A 20,462-nucleotide genomic window follows, 5' to 3' on the forward strand; every position below is an offset into this window, starting at 1 on the left:
CCCAACCAAGTCAAAAAAACAAGACAAAATACTAAAGAATCCCAAGAAAATTATTCCTGAAAAAACCATAGAACATTTGCTTCTTGTCTTGCTTCTTCACACTCTATACACAGGTTATGCATTGTCTTTTCTGTTTCTGTTTCTTCTTACATTTTTTTTTTTTTCTTTTTCGTTTTTTACAAGAAAATAATTCTGGTTTTAACTAATCTGTATATATATATATATATATATATATATATATGTGTGTGTGTGTGTGTGTGTGTGTGTAAATGTGGCTTTACAGGAAGTGAAAAAACTGGTTAGAAGGTGAGAAAAATGAAGAAGAGAGAATGGAGTTGTGTTCTTGGATTGCTGGGCATTTTTCTTCAGATATTTTTGTTGGCTGAATCTGCATTAACAAGAGAGTTAGAATTCTTTCCCTTTCTTTAAGTTTTATTATAATAATTTCATTTTTAGTACTCTGCTATTTGACCTGCATTAATTTAAGAAATTGAAGACTAAGGTTTTGTGTGTTTAATATTTGTTTCTGTCATCTTGTTGTTTGCTCAGTTAAGCGTTTGATTTTTTTTAAAGGTGGTATTTGGGTCTACCTCGACTATTTCATTTATATATGCTATCTTTTATCGGTATTGAAATCATATAACTCTACTACAAAAACTTGAACATATGGAAATAATAAACATCAATTAAATTTTTTTTTTTGCTGGAATTTAAGCGCTATTTTTTCCAACATTATTAACCACTAATCCACTATCCTGAGATGCAACTGACGAGTCAAAATCTTAATAACTGAAAATTGTTTGTGGGGTTTTACTTGGGTTTAGTGGCTAATCTAATTTCGGAATTCTCTGTACCTTAATACACTTGAACTTCTAGTTGAAGGGTGAGATGGAGAATTAACACCTTATTTTTTCTCTTCCATTTATTATTTCTGTTTTATTTATTGTTCTTACTTTTCTTTCCCTTTTTCTCTTTGTATTTTTCTTTTCCTTAAAAAAAGAAAAGAAAAACTCATGGGTTTCATTTAACTACATTCCTCCCTCTCAGTTAAAAAGAATTTTGACACACAAAAAGATTTGTGGTCTTTAATATATCATAAAGTATTTTGGCAATAAAAAAAATATCATTATGAGAAAATAAATTTTTTAATGTCAACTAGGTTTCTAATATATAAATATTTATTTTTTGATGCACTATAAAAAAGCTATGAATAAAGACACCAATACTTATATTAAGGTAGATTGTCTACATCATATCTTTTCGATATCATTTCCCTGATCTTGCTTGAATACGAAATGCACAAGGTTGCCCTTTTACCAAGTATTAAAAAGTCCCACATCAAATAGAAATGTGAGTCATAGATTTCTTCTAATAGTTTAGTCAAAATAGCATTTATAGCCAGTTTTCGGACTGGTCATTCAAACATAGCCAGCATTTACTAAGTCAATAAAAAATAGCCACTATTTTGCTGTAACAGAGACCGGTCCAACATAATATACTGGAGTTCGGTGCACCTGTGTATGAACTCCAGCATATTATGCTGCAACGGTATACTTAGCTGGCTCCAGTATAATATATTGGAGACTGGAGCACTGGTGCTCCAAACTCCAATATATTATGCTGGACCGGTATACTTGCTGGAACTCCAGTATAATATGCTGGAGTTCTAGTGTACTTATGTTGGAACTCCATCATATTATGCTGGAGTTCCAGTATACTTATCCTGGAACTCGAGTATAATATGCTGGAGTTCAAGTATACTTATGCTGGAACTCCAGCATAATATACTGGCATATTTTTCGGGGTTTTGAACATTGTTTTCGTTCAGATTTATCTTTACATGAAAAGTGACTAAATTTTGATTACTTTTGGAACTGAGGTTTTTTTGAACGACCAATTGTAAATCTGACTATTTTTAAATTTCTCCCAATAGTTTACATATATTGCCTACTGAGAAATTAAAATTACTCCTTGTTTAAAATGTCGCAACGTATCTGAGCAATTGACACTTGTCAATTGTTTATGTGATCGAGTGGCGAAAAGTGGTCTAAGAATTTGCCTTTTCAGATTCACACACTTATTTTTGTTCTCATATGAACTAATTTGTCATCTTTCTATTGAACATTTTCACCGAATTTATGGTCCTATCGTATCATGTTTTTCTTTTTACTCCTATTGAACATTCACACCACACAATAAGATCTCGTGAACAAAAAGAAAAAAGAGAAGAGAAAAAAGGGTTTATTTTCTCTCTTTACATTCTTCGTCTAATTTCTCCAACCACTTTGAATTTATATGTGAACCCCTTAACTTTAAAGAAAGGTATTCCGGCCTTCTTGAGATGACATTTAATAATGTGCATTATGTCCCTCTGTCCCATATTATCTTTCTTTTTAACACGCCCCTTAAGAAATATTAATTAGGGAAGGAATTAAACTATTCTATCCTTAATTATGTCTTAAGATGTAATCTCTCTTCATTGAATATTTATTCTATCTATGTGCAGGGCGGATTTAGGGGGGCACAAGGGTGTTCACCCAAACCCCCTTCGCCAAAAAATTACACTATATATATATAAGGCAAAATCTGATTTTTACCTCTATATATTTGTTTTGAATCCCTTTTTCATAGCCCAAAAGCATGGCTTAGTGGTCAAGGAGGTTCAAACCTATCATGAGGTCATTGGTTCAATTCCCAGTTTCCCACTAGCTACAATCTCTTTAAATTTTTAACTTATTCCTTTTTTGAACCCCCTTAGCAGAATTCCTGCCTCTGCCACTGTCTATGTGTTATCTCTATCTTCAAGAACAATTATTACTAAGGGTAAAAAAAGAAAAAAAACAATCAATTTTGTCTTAAACTTCTAAAATGACAAATAATTTGAGACAACTATTTTTATTAACCACGACTATTAATATGAGACGGATGGAGTATATGCTATTTCTTGGAATCACCCTATTAAAAATGCTGTCCCCATTTTATAGGGCTGCTATATATTATTCCCTCCGGTTTAATTTACTTGATTTTTTGATAGTCCCACAATATTTGATTTTTTTTTCAGTTATCAAGAAGGATTTAATTTCTTTTTTTCAAAGTTGCTCTTGGAGTAAATAACTTAGGAGTAATTTGTTATGTTTTCAATGAACAAATTAAGGTTAATATGATCATTTCATTATTAATTAATGTTAAAAAGTGCATTCCTTAAAACAACCAAAAAATTAATTAAATGGACCAAAGGAAGTAAGCTTAGAAAAAAATCTCATTATAAGAATAGAAAATATATTTGCAAGTAATTATTTATAAAAATTGGAACTATTAACCTAGAAAATAAGATAACTACTTATTATAATAGTTAAGAACGTGGAACGTCATTATAGAATCAAGACATTATTTTATTTAAGTAGAGAACAATAGAACGACTTAGGCCCCTGGCCCTTAAGAAAAACTCCATAACTATTCAACCAACTAGAGCCAGATGTTTTTTGTTTAATTAAAAACGAAAAGGTAAAAAAGAATGATATTAAAGAGATAGAATGTACTGGAAATTAAAGAGAACCCGTGAATGAGAGATGTCACTTTTCGTTGGTGTCTGTGACTCTTTATGCCAAATGTTGACTAAATTTATAGTTTCCCTAAATTTAGAGGCTCAAAAATGATAGACATTGCCCTTGCCCTTTTTCTCGTCTTTTCTAGCATTAAAAGAAAATTTTTTCGTGGTTTTCAATCCGATGTTCGATACTTGCATTGGGACATAATTTTCTAGCCTTAAAAGAGTTCTTTTAAGTTTTCGATTGGATAGTCGGGAGCTGTGTTAGGGGCTGATAAATTTAGATTCGTACCAGGAAATCCTACGTTGGGGTAAACCGCTCCCTAACAAAGGCTATTTCATATCCATGGTCCGAACCTGTAACCTCTGATTAAGGATGAAAGAATATTTATTACTGTACCACAACCTGTTTTTGGTCCATTAAAAGAAATTTCACTTCATTTACTAGTAATTGTGTTTAATCTGTGTCCTTATAATAGTTTAAGCCTGCGTTCTTTTATTTCCATCATTTTCAATTCACTATTGCTTGGTCTCTAATTTTTGCTCTTTTTTGGGAAATTGTTTTGCAGAAAAATAAATAAGAAAAACAGCCAATTAGACGAGCAGTCTTTTCCACCAGTACAATTGCTTAGATTGGAAGATTATGTAATATCCTCTTTTACCACCTTTTAAAGCTTTCCACTTTCCTTTTATATATAATTTTTTTTTTTAATTTTTACTCATTCTCATAGATTAAATTCGTAGAAAAATGAAAAATGGTGGCTGATGAACATATAGGCAACTCTACTAATTTGGAATAATTGAAATAAAGTTAATTGATATAAATTTTATTCTTTTATTTTAAGAAAACCCTTTTATATTTCCATCTTATTTTTTGTTCTTTTAAAGGTGGTGGTTAATAATGGAATTTTCAACATCACTTTCTCTATTCCTGGAGGAATGGTCACTGGAATACAATACAATGGGATTGATAATTTATTGGAAGATGAAAATGAAGATGATAATAGAGGGTAAGTTTTTTACACATTCTATTTAATTCAATTTTCTTTTTTACATTATTCATTTTATTTGAATTCTTGAAATGAAAATAGGTATTGGGATATTGTTTGGAACAATCCAGACAAACCAGGAATTTTTGACAAGTACGTTTTATTTTCTTTTTTCCTACAAATTTTGATTCGTAAAATGCATTTTCAAATTATCATAAACTAAAAGGAATTTCTATTTCTGATATGCAGACTTCATGCAACAGATTTTAATGTTATTATGGAAGATGAAAATCAAGTGGAGCTTTCATTTACAAGGACTTGGGATTCTTTAAATAATTCACATCTTTCCATGAATATTGACAAAAGGTGGTAATTTAAGTCTCTGTACCTTCATCTTTGCCATAATAATCGTTAAATGCATTAGTATTATTCTCGTATTTTCTTACACTTATTATTCTATTACTAATTATTCCTCTTACTTCGATTACCTCATTCTCTTGCTGTTGTTAATGCTTCTTTTTTCCATGGCTTTTATAATACTTCCGAATTTCTTAAAAGAACGAGAAAAATGATGTGACTATAACACTAAGAATGTATTATTATTATTATTATTATTATTATTATTATTATTATTATTATTATTATTATTATTATTATTATTATTATTATTATTATTATTATGTCATTATTATTCCAAGAAGAAAAATTGTCATTAATTACTCATTTATGGACGAAAATGGAGCTATTTAGTCAAACATCCATTATAAAATGATGCTATTAACTATTTATTGTGATTGTGATTTAAGAGATTCATTTGTGATTTGTTGTGGTGTAATTAAGATATATAATAATCGAGTTTTACCAAACTTAATTTTTTCCTTTTTTCTAAGCTCGTAGGTTTATAATACTAAGAGGAAGTTCTGGATTTTACTCTTACGGTATTTTGGAACGTTTGGAAGGATGGCCAAATATTGATGTCTACCAAGGAAGAATTGTCTTCAAGCTCAAAGAAGAGTTGTAAGTAAATATAAAAACTATAGATGTCAATATTATTTATTCTCTTTTTTTCTTTCCTTTATTATTGTCTATCATTGGTAAATTCCCTTAGTCACCTATTTTATGTATTATAGTATTCTTTATCAAGCCGTGAAAACATTCTCTTGCAGAAATACAGGCTAAGACAACGTACAATAGACCCTTGTGGTTCGACCCCTCCGCAGACCCTGTGCATAACGGGAGCTTAGTGCACCGGGCTGCCTTTTAGTATTCTTTTTTAATTCATTTATGGGGCCCACTCGAGTGGCGGGGTATGGTTTATTATTTATTTTTTTCTAAATAATTAAAATTAATTATTAAATTTTTTGGGGCAGGTTCCAATATATGGCAATTTCAGATGAACGGCAAAGGGTTATGCCAACGGCCCAAGATCGTGAAATGGGCCAAAAACTTGATTATCCAGAAGCTGTTCTTCTTACAAACCCAACTAATTCTTTCATCAAAGGAGAGGTAAATTTCAAATTCTAAAGTATTTTTTTAATTCTTATCTTTAATTTTATTATTTACTCGAAAATATTGTATATAGGTTGATGACAAATATCAATATTCTTGTGAGAACAAGGATAATCGGGTCCATGGGTGGATAAGCCCAAATCCACGAACCGGATTTTGGATGATCACACCAACCGATGAGTTCAGAACTGGTGGGCCTCTTAAACAAGACCTTACTTCTCATACCGGCCCAGTAAACCTCAATGTAAGTAACTTCTCCGGGTAAATTTAAAAAATAGCCGTTTTCTGGACTTGTAATTGAAAAATAGTCATAGATTGAATAATCATTGAAAATAGCCAACATTCTAAAATCAGGGCAGTATCTCGGATGTTTCACTTGTTTAAGTTTGAAATCCATGGCACTGTTATGGTGTTTACTTTTCAACGTATTTTCAAACTCTGGCTATTTTTCAAAAGGGTCCAAAAAGGGCTAGCCTGCACAACTTTTACAACTTATCCATATATAAAAATAAAAAAAAATGATTTTTTTAAACTATTTTTCGATTAAATTTTCATCTAATTCAATAAACTGCTGTCATTTTTATCGTGCAAAAACTACGAATTTCAAAGTGTATTGGGTGCATATTAAGTGTTGCGGCCAAACGCACACGCAAGTATACGCGGTCGTCAAGTAATAAAGTGACTAAAAGTCGGATGTCGATCCCACGAGAACTTTTGATTAACTATTAACTAAACTAGACGATCCTAATTATCTAAACAAGAATAAAACCTAGAAATATTTGATTCTAAACTAATTAAAATAAATAAAAACAAATAATGAACTTTGGATAGAGAAAGAGCAGATTTTTATGATATCAATGTAATGAAAACGATTTAGGGTTATGGGCTATCTAACATTCCTATTGTATTCTTCAATTGAATTAACTAACTAATTTACCTAGTTTATTGGTTGACAGGGTTAATATTGCTCATAAGAATCTGTCGAGTTCTTACTCGCCTATTCAAGCTAACCTAACGCCTATATGTCTATGGAGTTAGAATCAACAAGAACGCATTTATAATTCCTGTAAATCAACCAAGCAAGGCAATTAGGTATATGTCTATCCTAACCGCGAATCCGTTCCCCGAGGCCCAGGTTCAAGAACTTGCTCTACTCAATCCTATATGCAATCTAGAATTCCCACTTTCGAGTTCAACTCTAGATTCGTAGATAGTATTAAATTGGTGATCAAACAATCAAATAATTAAGTGCAGGATTGAATAAATAAACCAATATGATAAACTAAGAAATCAAAATCGATATCCGAATAACAATAGTCATGAAAGAACCACAACCCTAGAACGTGAAGTTTAGCTCCACATAGACATGGTAGCAAAACAACAAATCATACAAAGAAACATAAAAATTACTAAGTTGGTGGAAGAAAAGATAAAACCCGGCCTCCACGGCGGCCCTGTGCTCTTCCTTGGTAAAAAATTACTCTAAAAAACGTTCTCCTATGTATATATACCAAGTAGGGTTGAGCCCAAACAATTATACCTTCTCCAATGTGAAAAAGGACACTTTTCCCGGGCTTAACTAGCGCGGTCGCGCACCTGGACGCGCATCTGGGCGCGCTAGTTGACAAGTGTTCTGTTTCTGGGCGCGCTAAAACTAGCACGACCGCGCATCTGGGCGCGCACTTTTCACCCTGTTCCGTTTGGAATTTGGAAAAACATAAAACGTGAAAGTTGTAGCCCTTTGGGTTAGCTTTCCAACCATATATTGTGGAGCCAAAATGGAGTTATGAGAAAAAAGTTATATCTATTTTACTAGACAGTGCGCAATCTGCCTACTGAAGTCTTCGTTTGCTCTAACTATCATCCGTTGACCCCCAAACGCGATCCCGGCTTGTATCCTTGGGCTTTTACTCAGATTTTAAGCTCCAAATCACTTGAATTCATTCCATAACATCTATATAGCTCGGAATCATTCCTACAAGGCATAAAATATACAATTAGTGCAAAACACTAGCGATTAAAGCTCAAACTCAATTAAAGTGCAGTAAATTAGAGTGTAATAATCGACTAAAATACGTAATTATAGCCTATCATCATTAAGCTTAATATTTTTGGGCAAAGGTCACTTTTAGCCCGCAGCCAAAACTATTTACATCATGGAACCGAAAAAATGTTTAAAATTTGTATATAGCATACAACAATGTATGTATGTACAAAAAATATACATTTTTTCGGCTAATATTTTTAAAGCTGTTATATAGTGTCATTTTTTCATTTTTTCCCCGATATCAACCGAATGTGACCTAAGAAGAAGAATGTGATCCGTATGGTCAAATATGGGCCAGATTATATATAAGTATTGATAAATGATCACTATGAGTCACACATAACAGAATTTGATCAATTCTATTTGCCGTTAATGTGGAGTACTTAACGTTATCCTTCTGGTCAAACACGGACCAGATTACTTACTTATCTAGTACTAATTAATCGCGATAACATATTTAACAGATGTTTTTTAGTACACATTATGCTGGAGAGAGTTTGGGACTGAAATTTAGAGATGGAGAGCCCTGGAAAAAGGTGTTTGGCCCTGTTTTTACCTACCTAAACTCTCTTTCACCTGATGAGCTAGACACTCTTACACTATGGACCGACGCAAAAGAACAAATGTTCATAGAAACTGAAAATTGGCCATTTAATTTTCCTCTATCGGAGGATTTTGTTCGATCTGATCAACGGGGTATTGTAACTGGCAGATTACTCGTTCATGACAGGTACATTTACTTAAAATAGCTCTACTATAATATAAGAAAATGACTAAATTATAAATGGTGATCAAGAAGCTAGAATTCTTTTTTGTTGCAGCTATGTAAGTGATAAGCTTATTACTGCAAACTCAGCTTTCATTGGATTAGCTGCTCCAGGAGATGTTGGATCATGGCAAATGGAAAACAAGGTAAACTTTTTTATTCTTTTTTAAAACTCTTTTCTCTTTTTATGGTTAATTACTACATCCTTTGTGAATTTCCAGCTTTTACTTGTAATTGGAAAAAATTTATGTATTTTTTTTCCTTCAGGGTTATCAGTTTTGGACTCAAACAGATACCGAGGGCTATTTTTTGATTAATAATGTCATCCCTGGAAATTATAGCTTGTATGCTTGGATCCCTGGATTTATTGGAGATTACATGTACGACGCATACATCAATGTCACCCCAGGTTTGCAAATTAGTTTTAATTACACCTGTATTTGCATCAAATATTGAGTTGATATTTCAAAGTCAATATTATTTTTCCATCAATTATTGGTCAATAAATAAGACACTCCTTCCATTCAGAGAGTTCAAGAAAGAAACCTTTTTAACATGTTGTTTTAAGGATGCTATGACCAAGTGGCGTAACCATATTCATTGAAGGGTGGTCAACCGAACACCTTTCATCGAAAAATTATACTGTGTATATGCAAACTTATATTGTGTATATAGGTCAAAAGTTATTTTTTATACGTGTATATTAAATGTTGAACACCCTTCGCGAAATTCCTGGCTTCGCCATTGGCTATGGCAATTCTGGGGCTTATAGCGTATAAGAGCACTTCATTAAAGAAAAAATGGAAAGCTTGATGTTAAAGATTTCCAAATAGTAGTATAAAAAGGTGTTATTCTTTTTGAAACAGACTAAAATTTGAGGGAGTATTTGATCTGAAATACAGCAGTAAATATTAGTTTTTACTACATTAACATGGCTATGGATAAAGCAGGATCAAGAACGAGAGTAGAAACTCTCGTATACGATGCCCCAAGAAATGGTCCAACACTGTGGGAAATAGGAATTCCAGAAAGGACTGCTTCTGAATTCTTCATTCCTGATGCACAACCAAGACTTCTGAACCAATTATATGTTGTAAATAATGCAGAAAGGTGAGCTAAATTTCATTCAAATAGCGATATTCTATCAAGTTTTTATATATGTTGGTTTTTTTCATAATTAGAAATGTATTTTGTTGGTTTTTTCAGGTTCAGGCAATATGGATTATGGGATCGGTATACAGAGATATACCCTGATGATGATTTGGTTTTTACTGTTGGATTTAGCAACTATCAAACAGATTGGTTCTTTGCTCATGTCAATCGATATATTTACAAGTATGTTCACAACATCTTTACACACTTTAGCGCATTTTTTCATTAGAACCTTCCCTTTGCATGATAAGTGAAAGATCTGAGTGTCGATAGCGGAGCTAGAATTTTCACTATGGGGTGTCAAAATTATAAAAAGTAAATAAATAAAGAAGTTAAAGGATTTCAATACATAGTGTATATAATTTTTACCTTACAGTGTATTTTTCCGACAAAGGGGTGTCAGTTGACACCCCTTGGAGCTATGTAGCTCCGCCACATGCCGAGTGTGCTTTGTATGATAGAAGCCATTATTCATGAAAAATACAACAACAATAACAAAAAAACCCACTGTAATTCCACAAGTGGGGTTTGGGGAAGGTTGTGTGTACGTAGCCTTACCCGGCCCCTACCTTGTACAGGCAGAGAGGCTATTTTCGGTAGACCCTTGGCTCCAAATTATTCATGAAACACCTGAAAATGACTTTCGTCGTATCGAACACACCTTCCACATTATACTTTCTAAGGAATATGGACCATATAATAAAAGAGATCTAACAAAACATTGCATATTTTAATTTATTATATAGTCTTGATTCTGACCTTGATTATACAGTGATGATGGAAACAAGACTTATGTACCAACTACATGGCAAGTTCTATTTGATCTGTATGATGTTGATCAATCAGCAAATTATACTCTTCAACTAGCATTAGCCTCAGCAAATGATGCTGAACTTCAAGTATGAACTAATATCTTCTCAATCCTTTTTCTTGTAACTATCCGAGTATAATCATAAGTTTTTCGACTAATTACATGTGTATGTTCCTTTGTTTTTAGGTTCAATTTAATGACCCAGACACAGATGCTCCTTACTATACAACAGGGTTAATCGGCAAGGATAACGCGATAGCTAGACATGGAATTCATGGAATATACTGGCTATATACTATAAATGTTCCTGGTTCTCTTCTTGAGTTTGGAACCAATGTTATGTATCTCAAGCAAACTAGAAGTGAAAGACCTTGGAGAGGAATTATGTATGATTATATTCGTCTCGAAGGCCCTCCAGAAAGTTATTAATCCGGAGGAATTATTGAGCTTAAACTTATAGATGAAATCGGAACGGGGAAATTTTGGGGTTGTAGATGTTGATAGAATTTGAATGCTCAAGAAAAGTTGATTGTGCCTATTTGTTTGATGTTTTATTAGTAGGTGCCTGTAAATTTTTGGTAGCTTAATCTACTAATCTTGAACCAGTAAAAATTTAAATGATACTAGTAATGTGCTTAAGCTTTTAAACTTTTTTCCCCCTTCTTTTAGCTTTATGTTTCAAGCACGTTGACATTTAATTTTAACCAAAAATAGAGAAATATAGAAACGCTTGGCAAAATAGCATGAACTAGTCATTTTTCGGATCGGTAATCGAAAAATAGCTAGCATTTGCAAAGTCATTGAAAAATAGGCACTGTTTTGTTTAAACACGAAAAGTTTCATGCATGATTATGGAGCTCTTACGTATAAACTTCCTGCACATTATGCTGGAACTTCAGCACACGGAAAGTTCTAACATAATATGCGGGATAATGGAGCTCCTGCGTATAAACTTCCAGAATATTATGATGGAACTCCGACACATTATAAAATTTCAATATATTATGTTGGAAGCTCATGTTAAAAACCCGAACTCCAGCATATTATGTCGGAATATTTTCGGGTTTTTAACAATGTTTTTGTTCAGATTTTTTTGTACATGAAGAATAATTAAACTTTAATTATTTTTGAAACTGTGACTATTTTTCAATTATCAGTTATAAATCTAGGTACGTAAACAGGAAAAAAACTAAAGAAGGTAAACCATTCCTTTTTTGTGACCGCAGACTTGTTGTTAACTTTCCTTATTTATTGAACAAAAATTTCTATATTCATTAATCATTATGTTCATATCCAAAGAAGTATAAAATTAAATTTCTCTTAGTTCTACAAATTTCTTCCCTTATGTGTTATATTGTGCAATTTATAGGATAGTAATTTATCATAAATAACTGGAATTTTGCCAAAATTTGGGCCAACCGGCCAAACCGACTTTGACAAAAATATGTCCATGGTTAGCTGTAAATACTTAAATAGCTAATAAAACTAAACTTCAACTTTAATTTCCGTTTTACCGTGAAACAAAAAAATAAACTTTGCATCTTACATGAAGCTAAATTTGAAGAAATTAAATAAGGAATTAATAAGACCATACTGTAGTTAACCATTTATTACATATTATATAAATACAAATTCAAACGATCTATATATATGCACAGAAATTGTCTGTTCTTTTCACTAATTATTTTCTAGTTCTTCCACTTTGAATTTAGAAGAGAAGTTTTTTCTGTGTCTTAATAAGGTTCACATAAAAATTTCTCTTCGTCGATCTGTCTTTCACTCTTTTTATTTCTCAATTTTTCTGTGTTATGGTTGTTTTTTATTGCATGGCTTGTGATAATATTCATTGGTTTTTGTTTAGAGTCAAAATTATGACGAACAATTTATAATTTTTTTACATCATCATATTAAGTAGACGTACAATAATAGTTACTCTTTATATAGCGTAAGCTGAAAAAGTAGAGTAATAGTCCATTATAGTCGAGGCGGATCCAGGATTTAAATTTTATGGATTAAATCTTTAAGATTTTTAACATTGAATCCATTATTTTCTTAAAGTTATGGGTACATATATATTTTTTGTTGTAATTTTAGTAGATTTTTACACTTAAATCTGTATTCTTATATTATTATTGTATATAACTTAAATTCATTTATTTAACGTTGACGTAATTTTTGCATGCATGGTTTATGACAATATTCGTGGATTTTCTTTAACTTTGATGTTTGTTGTGTTGCAGTGTTAAAACATACAAAAGATGGGGTTCAAAAAGCAAAACAGAATAGTTTTGTGGTGTTTTGCTATTGTTTTCCAATTTTTATTGCTTGTCAATGGTTCAAAGGTGCAACATTCTAGGTACTACTAGAAATTATTTCTTTTCTTTTTAAATATGTGAGTTTTAGGTACGAGTTCGGCATGCAAAACCCAATAACTTTAGCTAGGACTTAATATATTTGTATTAAGAAAGTTATAAATTATATTTAAACAATTCAGTCAAGAATCCAATAAACTGCTTTTTCTAGTATACATAATCTATAAACTCAAAATTCTTTATCCATCTCTAATAATTACTATTCCAACGTATAAAGTCATTAACAATTGAAGAAGAAAATACCATACTAAGTGACTAAGTTATCGCATATGTCCTTATTAATTAGTTCGTCCATAATTTTCTTTATACATATTGTAAGGTGTAATATTCCAATGATACTTGAAATTAACGACTAATTTATTTATTTAAATTTTATTTTCTCTTTTAAATTGCAGGAATAATCTATCCAAAGAGAGTCGAAAACTGCAACAAGTTTCTCCTCCGGTCACAATGACGATCATAAATGGCTATGTAAAACCCCTTTAAATATATTTAATATTGCACCTTTTCTATTATTAGGATTATTTTATACGAAACAAATTCACATTGAAACTTATGTTTTATCAAGATCAAATATTGTTACCACTTGTTCCTAAGATTTTATTAACTCTCTCTATATATATATATTTAGCTAATCTTTTACTACTTATTTATTAGGTGGTAATTGATAATGGCATTCTGCAACTTTCTCTAACAAATCCCACTGGAGCAATTGTTGGAATAAAATATAACGGGATCGATAATCTCCTAGAACCCTTGGAAGAAACTCAGAGGGGGTTAGCTACAATTTTATTTTTATTATTATTTTTTATAATTAATTTAGAGATTTAGAAATTACTCGGTATAAAAATTATTTCTTTTTATTTTTATCAAAATACAGATACTGGGATACTGTGTGGAACGGTCGTTTTGACACGTAAGATTTTTATATTATTTTTTTTAAACAAAATGGGATTTTTCACGTCTAATTTTTTTTTTTTTTTTTTTTTTTTTTTTTTTTTTTTTGGGGCAGGCTATTTGCGTCAAGTTTTAGTGTAATAGCACAAGATGATAACAAAGTTGAAGTTTCTTTCACAAAAACATATAATCCTTTGGATGCTGGGAGTGCTCCTCTAAATGTTGACAAAAGGTGAGGGTTTATTTTAGAAAATTAATAATACTTTTAATTATTTACTGAAATTACTTGGGGATAAAAGGTTGATTTGTAATAAAATAAATATATGTATATATAGGTATATAGTGCTGCGTGGGAGTTCTGGATTTTATTCATATGGAATAATTGAACACTTGAAAGGATGGCCTGATGTTATGTTGGATGAACTTAGAATTGCTTTCAAGCTCAGCAAGTCACTGTAAGTTCACTATATATATATATATATATATATATATATATATATATATATATATATATATATATACTTATTCAAAAGGAGTCAATTAACACCCTTTCGTCAAATATTATATTGTGCAAATATGTCGAAATTTACTATTTGTTGAATCCCCTTGACTATTTCATATGTATATTTCTTTATATTTGGACTCACCTTAGTGAAAATACTACCGACGAGACTATTTTAATGCTTTCGAAATTTGCATGAATTATGCAACATTTGCTAATATGTTATATCCCCTTGACTTTTTCATGTGTATATTATTTTATTAGTGAAAATATGACTTACTGCTTAATGCTTCCAAAAATTAAATTTCTTGAACTATGCAATATCTAATACTATATACACATATACGTGTGTCATTGACAAGTCAATTCCAAATTAAATTAAAGTCTTTTGCATAATTGAAGAGGACAGTACTTATTTTGTTGGACATTAACTTTGTGTAATATTTGGTGACCTTTTTATTTTTCTTTTAATTTTATATTTATGACTAGGTTCCATTATATGGCAATATCAGACGATAGGCAAAGGATAATGCCATCAGAAGAGGATCGCGCAAGTGGCCAAGTACTTGATTTTAAAGAAGCTGTTAAACTCATAAATCCATCCAACCCTAAACTCAAAGATGAGGTAAAAATATTTTTCCAATATTCAACTAAGATATTTTATTGTCGAGTTTACACTAATAATATAAATAATCAGGTTAAACTAACTTACAATAATAAATAGATTCATAATTTATTATGACAAGTTAAATTATACTGATGTTGTTCTTTAGGTGGATGACAAGTACCAATACTCGGATGAGATTAAAAATATTAAAGTACATGGATGGATAAGTGATACTCCACATATGGGATTTTGGGTAATTTCCCCAAGTTATGAATATTGCAATGGTGGTCCTATGAAGCAAGATCTTACCTCTCACGTTGGTCCAACATCTATGGCAGTAAGTAACGAATTTTTACGCTATCAATGTACTGAAGTTAAACTTTATAAAAAAATATTGTAAATAAAAATTATTATAAATATTTGGGCAATTTATCTCCTTTTTATTGTACAGGTATTTTTCAGTAGTCATTATGCAGCACCACTATTGGGAGTTTCACTAACAAATGGAGAGGCATGGAGAAAGGTTTTTGGCCCTGTATTTTTCTATGTTAACTCAGATTCTGGCATTGATCATACCGTACTTTGGGAAGATGCCAAAAGACAGGTAATTAATTAATCTCAATTAGTATTGTTAATTTTACTTAATAAATATATTCATTTAAAAAAATATAAAGTAAACACTAAAATTTTGTCAATTTTTTGCAGATGAATGAAGAAACTACAAAATGGCCATATGATTTTCCAGCATCAATAGACTATCCCCATGCAAATGAAAGGGGCTCAGTTAGTGGTCAATTAGTGGTCCATGACGGGTAATTTATTTTTAAAGAATTAACCGAAATAATCACCCGCCCATCCTCTTAAATTAAAAATAGCCGGTGAATGTTTGATATGTCTATAATCATATATAATATCTTTTTTTAAGTTCTTACTTATTCTCTAGTTAGGAAGTGATATATATTCGAGTTTAACATTTATATACTAACAACTTAACAAAGGTTTTATATTATTAAATTGCTTAAAAAATAACTACAGATTACAAGTAACGAATGGTGTAAATTCTTTACATCGTCAATGGATATAACTTAAATAATTATATGGTAAAATAATTAAAGGTTTCTATAAATGTCGCTTAGGTACATAAACAGAGATCCTTTTCCTGCAAAAAATGCATATATTGGACTTGCTAATCCTGGAGTTGTAGGATCTTGGCAAAGTGAGACCAAGGTAATATCTTTTTGTCTATATTTTCTATATATAGAAACTTGAATATATGGTTAATTATCACTAACGTTATATTAAAAATATTCTTATTATGCTGTTTTATTTATTTGTTATTGACAGGGTTATCAATTTTGGACTCAAACTGATGATTCTGGTTATTTCATGATAAGTAATGTTAGACCTGGAATTTATGGTGTATATTCTTGGGTTCCTGGAATTATTGGAGATTACATGTTCTCCTCTTATATATCCATTACACCAGGTAATGTTCGACTGAAAATGAAGTTTAAAAAAAAATACATGTAATCTCGTTTCTATAGCTATAAGAGCATGTCATGATTAGGATAAAATATGAAGAGCCTATCATATTATTGATAGGGGTGTCAAATAGGCGGGTTGGGCCGATTTTGGGTGGGCTAAAATGAGCTAAGTCAATAAGTGGGTGGGTCATTGACTCGCCCAAAGATACTTGGGTTGAGATGGATTGGGTCAAGATATGATAAATTTGAATCATAGCCAAACCGCCAAACTCTTAGCTAAATAGCAGCCCACCTAATCTTTAAAATTGAAAATAGCCAACGGATGTATAATATCTGTCTAATTTACATATAATACATATATAACTATGTATAATCAATATATAATTGATGTATACCGGCTAGAAAAAGTAAACATTGAATCTGACAGGATATTTGTGTAACAATCCTAACTTTAGTTAACATCCGTTATTTTCTTATGAATTGTTTAATTACTAAATAAGACTTTTTTACTTCACCAAAAAATATATTTTAAAGATATTTTAGCAAAGTTACTCATGGATCAATCTGGGATAGCCCAATTTTAGATGGGCCGAAAGGGGTTGAGTCAAGATGGTTTGAGTTCAACAAAAGAACCGGTCATTGACCCACCCAATCTTGGACGGGTTGAACGGGTCATAATTTTCTGGGCCAATTTTGACACCTCTAATCATATAAATTGAAACAGAGGGAGTATTTATGACATAATTTCTAACAAAAATTTGATTTATTTGGTGCAGGAAATAACATAGATTTAGGTCAAATAGTTTTTGAAGCTCCAAGAAATGGTCCAACTCTATGGGAAATTGGCTTCCCTGATAGAACAGCTGCTGAATTCTTTATACCTGATCCATTGCCTGGTCTTCAGAATTATTTGTACATTAACACTACTGTACATAAGTAAGCTTCAATTAATTAATCCTAATTTTCTATCAATTTTATTTACACAAAACAAAAACTCAACAATATGGAATTTCATAAATACATTAATTTCATTATCATTTATTTCTAATTACAGGTTTAGACAATATGGTTTATGGAATCGTTACGCGGATTTGTATCCTAATGGAGATTTAGTATACAAAATTGGCGTTAGTGATTATCGAAAAGATTGGTTCTTTGCCCATGTAACCAGGTGATTAGACAGTATAATTTCTTCGTTTAATATTTTGTTAATCGTGTATAAATTGTATGTTTTAATATTTTTTTATTTTTTTTTAATATTGCAGGAGAAATTTGGACAATACTTATGGACCAACAACATGGCAAATTTCATTTGATCTCACAAATGTGGATCCTAATGGCATTTACTATCTTCGTATAGCTTTGGCTTCTGCATCCTATGGCCATTTGCAAGTATGTAACATCTTTTATTTTTTAAAATTCATAAAGAAAAAAAAATTATGGAATAATTTTAAAAAATAATAAACAAATTTAACGAATTTAAGTTTTAAGTTTTTATGCATTGACGATTTAATAACTATTTACACATGAATCAAATTATTATAAGATAATTACATATAATTTTTATTTAAGTATTGATCGGTAACATAGTAGAAATAGTGCTGCTATAACCGGTTAAAGTACATTGATATTGTAAATAAATTTATTTTCAGTCTACTTTTTTTGACTAGAAATAGATTTTTACAATATCAATTTATTTTTTTCAGTCTCTTTTTTCATACCAGTAGTATTAGTATTATTTTTGAATTTTTAGATTTCTACTACTACATGTTGTTTCTTTCGTTTTTGTTATCTTATCATGTTATCTTGTTGTTGTTACTGCTTTTTTTTTTCTTTTCTCCTTGAGCCGGGGGTCTATCGAAAATACCCTCTCTACCTTTACAAGGTAGGGGTAAGGTCTGCGTTCACATTACCTTCCCCGAATTCTACTTATGAGATTATGCTGAATTTGTTGTTGTTGTCTACTTTTTTTTTTCCCATTAGTTTGTCCTTTATATCTCCATAACAATAAATGTAATTTTATTTTTATTTTTATTTATATATTTATAGGTGTGGATAAACACTCCCTCAAAACCAAGGCCATGGTTTGATACTTTACAAATTGGGCAAAGTAATGCAATAGCCAGACATGGAATTCATGGCTTGTACATGACCTTTGATATTCAAATTCCAGGGACTATACTTCAAATTGGTGAAAATATAATATATTTGAAGCAAGCTTCAGCTAATGGTCCTTTTAATGGACTAATGTATGACTATATTCGTCTTGAAGGTCCTCCACAATAAAAAAAAATTGTGGGGACAGAAGAGGATTTTGATGATCAGAAATAGATAGATTTATTTTTAAAAGTAGCTATGTGCGCAATCAATTTTTTATTAGGTAGTCATATTTTTTTTAGATTTTTGTATTCATTTTTTTTTTACGAGAATGGATATTTTTCTCGAGAATAATGTTTTGTTACCATAGCCTGATAAAATTTTCTCTCTTCGTTGGTAATCTTAGTTTTGTTTGTTTGGTTGTCTTCCGTTTATAATTATCTCTTAGCTAGTCTTTGCCTTATTAGCTTGTTTGATTTGATACTTATTATTCCTTCCTGTCTACTTTAGTTGTTTTTTTTTTGTGGTCCATAATGTAATTTTTTCAGATATCAAGAAGAAGTTAAATTTTTTTTTTTTTTTTTAAAGTTGCCTTTGGAATAAAGAGCCTAGGAATATTTGTTATATTTTTAATAAAATGTCATTTCTCGATTTTCTTGGTCAATTTTTTTTTTTTTTTTTTGAAACGCTGTTTCTTGTTTGTACCATTTTTTAAAAGCCTTTTTTTTGGAAGAAAATATCTTGAAGCTTTTTGAAGAATTCTTGTAAAGAAAAGGTTTTGTACAAAAACTTGTTGAAAAGAAGTTGTTACTATCAAATGTGATGTATTATCTTTTAGTGGTGTAAATCTCTGTGTTTGACAGACAAATTCTTAAAGATGCACTTATATTTCCTTATGTGTCCATCTTTATCCATGAATTTAATATATTGAAATTTGACCTTTTTCTCAGGATTTTCCACAAAGAAAGTTATTTCAAATTATACTAAGTACTCAAAAATACTTCTTTTGTGTTGGATTTTAAACATAGGAAATAATTTTCACCAAGTCTTCAATCTTAATAAGAAGTTTCGAATTTGAGCCCTAAGAATAGAATTTTTTTTGATAGGGAGCTTTTTTCTTTAAATTAAATAAGTTATATACACAATATAAATTTGAATTAATGAGGTTTGAAATACCAAACGATTAAAAGAAAAGCAACAACTTGTATTCTCTTCTAAAAGCTACTAGTATAACTTATTTTCAAACAAAAGACGTTGTAACACAATATTTACAACCTCTACTATCACTGAGGCCATAAATTCAACATTTGTCACTCTCATATCCAAAGTATCTCACCCTGAAATAATTAATTAATATCGCCCTATCTATCTTTGTAATACTATTTATAAAATTATTACTAAAATTACCGTTCATCGTATTAGACCTGTACCGGCTAAACTCATCAACCCCTCAAAGCAGCTTCATCCCTGGACGTAGAGCAATAGATAATGCTATCCTTGTACATGAAATTATCCATTCATTTCGTAAGCAAAAAGGTCGTCTAGGTAATATGATGATCAAAATCGATTTAGAAAAAGCGTTTGACAGATTAGAATGGTCCTTTATCAGATTCTCACTTCGACAATTAAACTTCCCACGCTACTAGAAATTCGGCAAAAATCGACCGCGGTCGATCGACCAA

General features: G+C 30.9%; 2 protein-coding genes across 2 annotated transcripts; both read left to right on the plus strand.

Annotated features, from left to right (window-relative positions):
- Window positions 1–6: 6 nt before the first annotated feature.
- LOC109244301 (probable rhamnogalacturonate lyase B) lies at window positions 7–11,447 on the plus strand. The gene is made up of 16 exons (XM_019411363.1): window positions 7–113; window positions 284–404; window positions 4,117–4,192; window positions 4,436–4,557; window positions 4,639–4,689; window positions 4,786–4,902; window positions 5,434–5,553; window positions 5,907–6,042; window positions 6,119–6,289; window positions 8,557–8,822; window positions 8,914–9,004; window positions 9,126–9,267; window positions 9,809–9,968; window positions 10,065–10,193; window positions 10,783–10,909; window positions 11,008–11,447. The coding sequence occupies exons 2-16, from the start codon at window positions 316–318 to the stop codon at window positions 11,248–11,250; spliced, it is 2,040 nt and encodes a 679-aa protein (XP_019266908.1). The 5' UTR covers window positions 7–113; window positions 284–315; the 3' UTR covers window positions 11,251–11,447.
- Window positions 11,448–13,079: 1,632 nt separating this feature from the next.
- LOC109244295 (rhamnogalacturonate lyase-like) lies at window positions 13,080–18,969 on the plus strand. Its single transcript, XM_019411359.1, has 16 exons — window positions 13,080–13,177; window positions 13,589–13,664; window positions 13,851–13,969; window positions 14,074–14,109; window positions 14,206–14,322; window positions 14,426–14,545; window positions 15,082–15,217; window positions 15,366–15,536; window positions 15,651–15,803; window positions 15,905–16,011; window positions 16,336–16,426; window positions 16,544–16,685; window positions 17,460–17,619; window positions 17,738–17,854; window positions 17,949–18,075; window positions 18,733–18,969. Exons 1-16 carry the CDS (start codon window positions 13,080–13,082, stop codon window positions 18,967–18,969), a joined length of 2,007 nt encoding a protein of 668 aa, XP_019266904.1.
- The last annotated feature ends 1,493 nt before the right edge of the window (window positions 18,970–20,462 follow it).

The sequence above is a fragment of the Nicotiana attenuata genome, unplaced genomic scaffold, assembly GCF_001879085.1.
Source record: "Nicotiana attenuata strain UT unplaced genomic scaffold, NIATTr2, whole genome shotgun sequence".
Lineage (NCBI taxonomy): Eukaryota > Viridiplantae > Streptophyta > Magnoliopsida > Solanales > Solanaceae > Nicotiana > Nicotiana attenuata.

What these genes read in the sequence shown, in the direction of transcription:
- LOC109244301 (XM_019411363.1), top strand. Translation starts at nt 316, where the DNA reads ATGAAGAAGAGAGAATGGAGTTGTGTTCTTGGATTGCTGGGCATTTTT. An exon ending in AATGAAGATGATAATAGAGG is followed by an intron (nt 4,558 to 4,638) that starts GTAAGTTTTTTA and finishes AAATGAAAATAG; the next exon opens with GTATTGGGATATTGTTTGGA. An exon ending in AAACCAGGAATTTTTGACAA is followed by an intron (nt 4,690 to 4,785) that starts GTACGTTTTATT and finishes TCTGATATGCAG; the next exon opens with ACTTCATGCAACAGATTTTA.
- LOC109244295 (XM_019411359.1), top strand. Translation starts at nt 13,080, where the DNA reads ATGGGGTTCAAAAAGCAAAACAGAATAGTTTTGTGGTGTTTTGCTATT. An exon ending in ACCCTAAACTCAAAGATGAG is followed by an intron (nt 15,218 to 15,365) that starts GTAAAAATATTT and finishes GTTGTTCTTTAG; the next exon opens with GTGGATGACAAGTACCAATA. An exon ending in CATCCTATGGCCATTTGCAA is followed by an intron (nt 18,076 to 18,732) that starts GTATGTAACATC and finishes ATATATTTATAG; the next exon opens with GTGTGGATAAACACTCCCTC.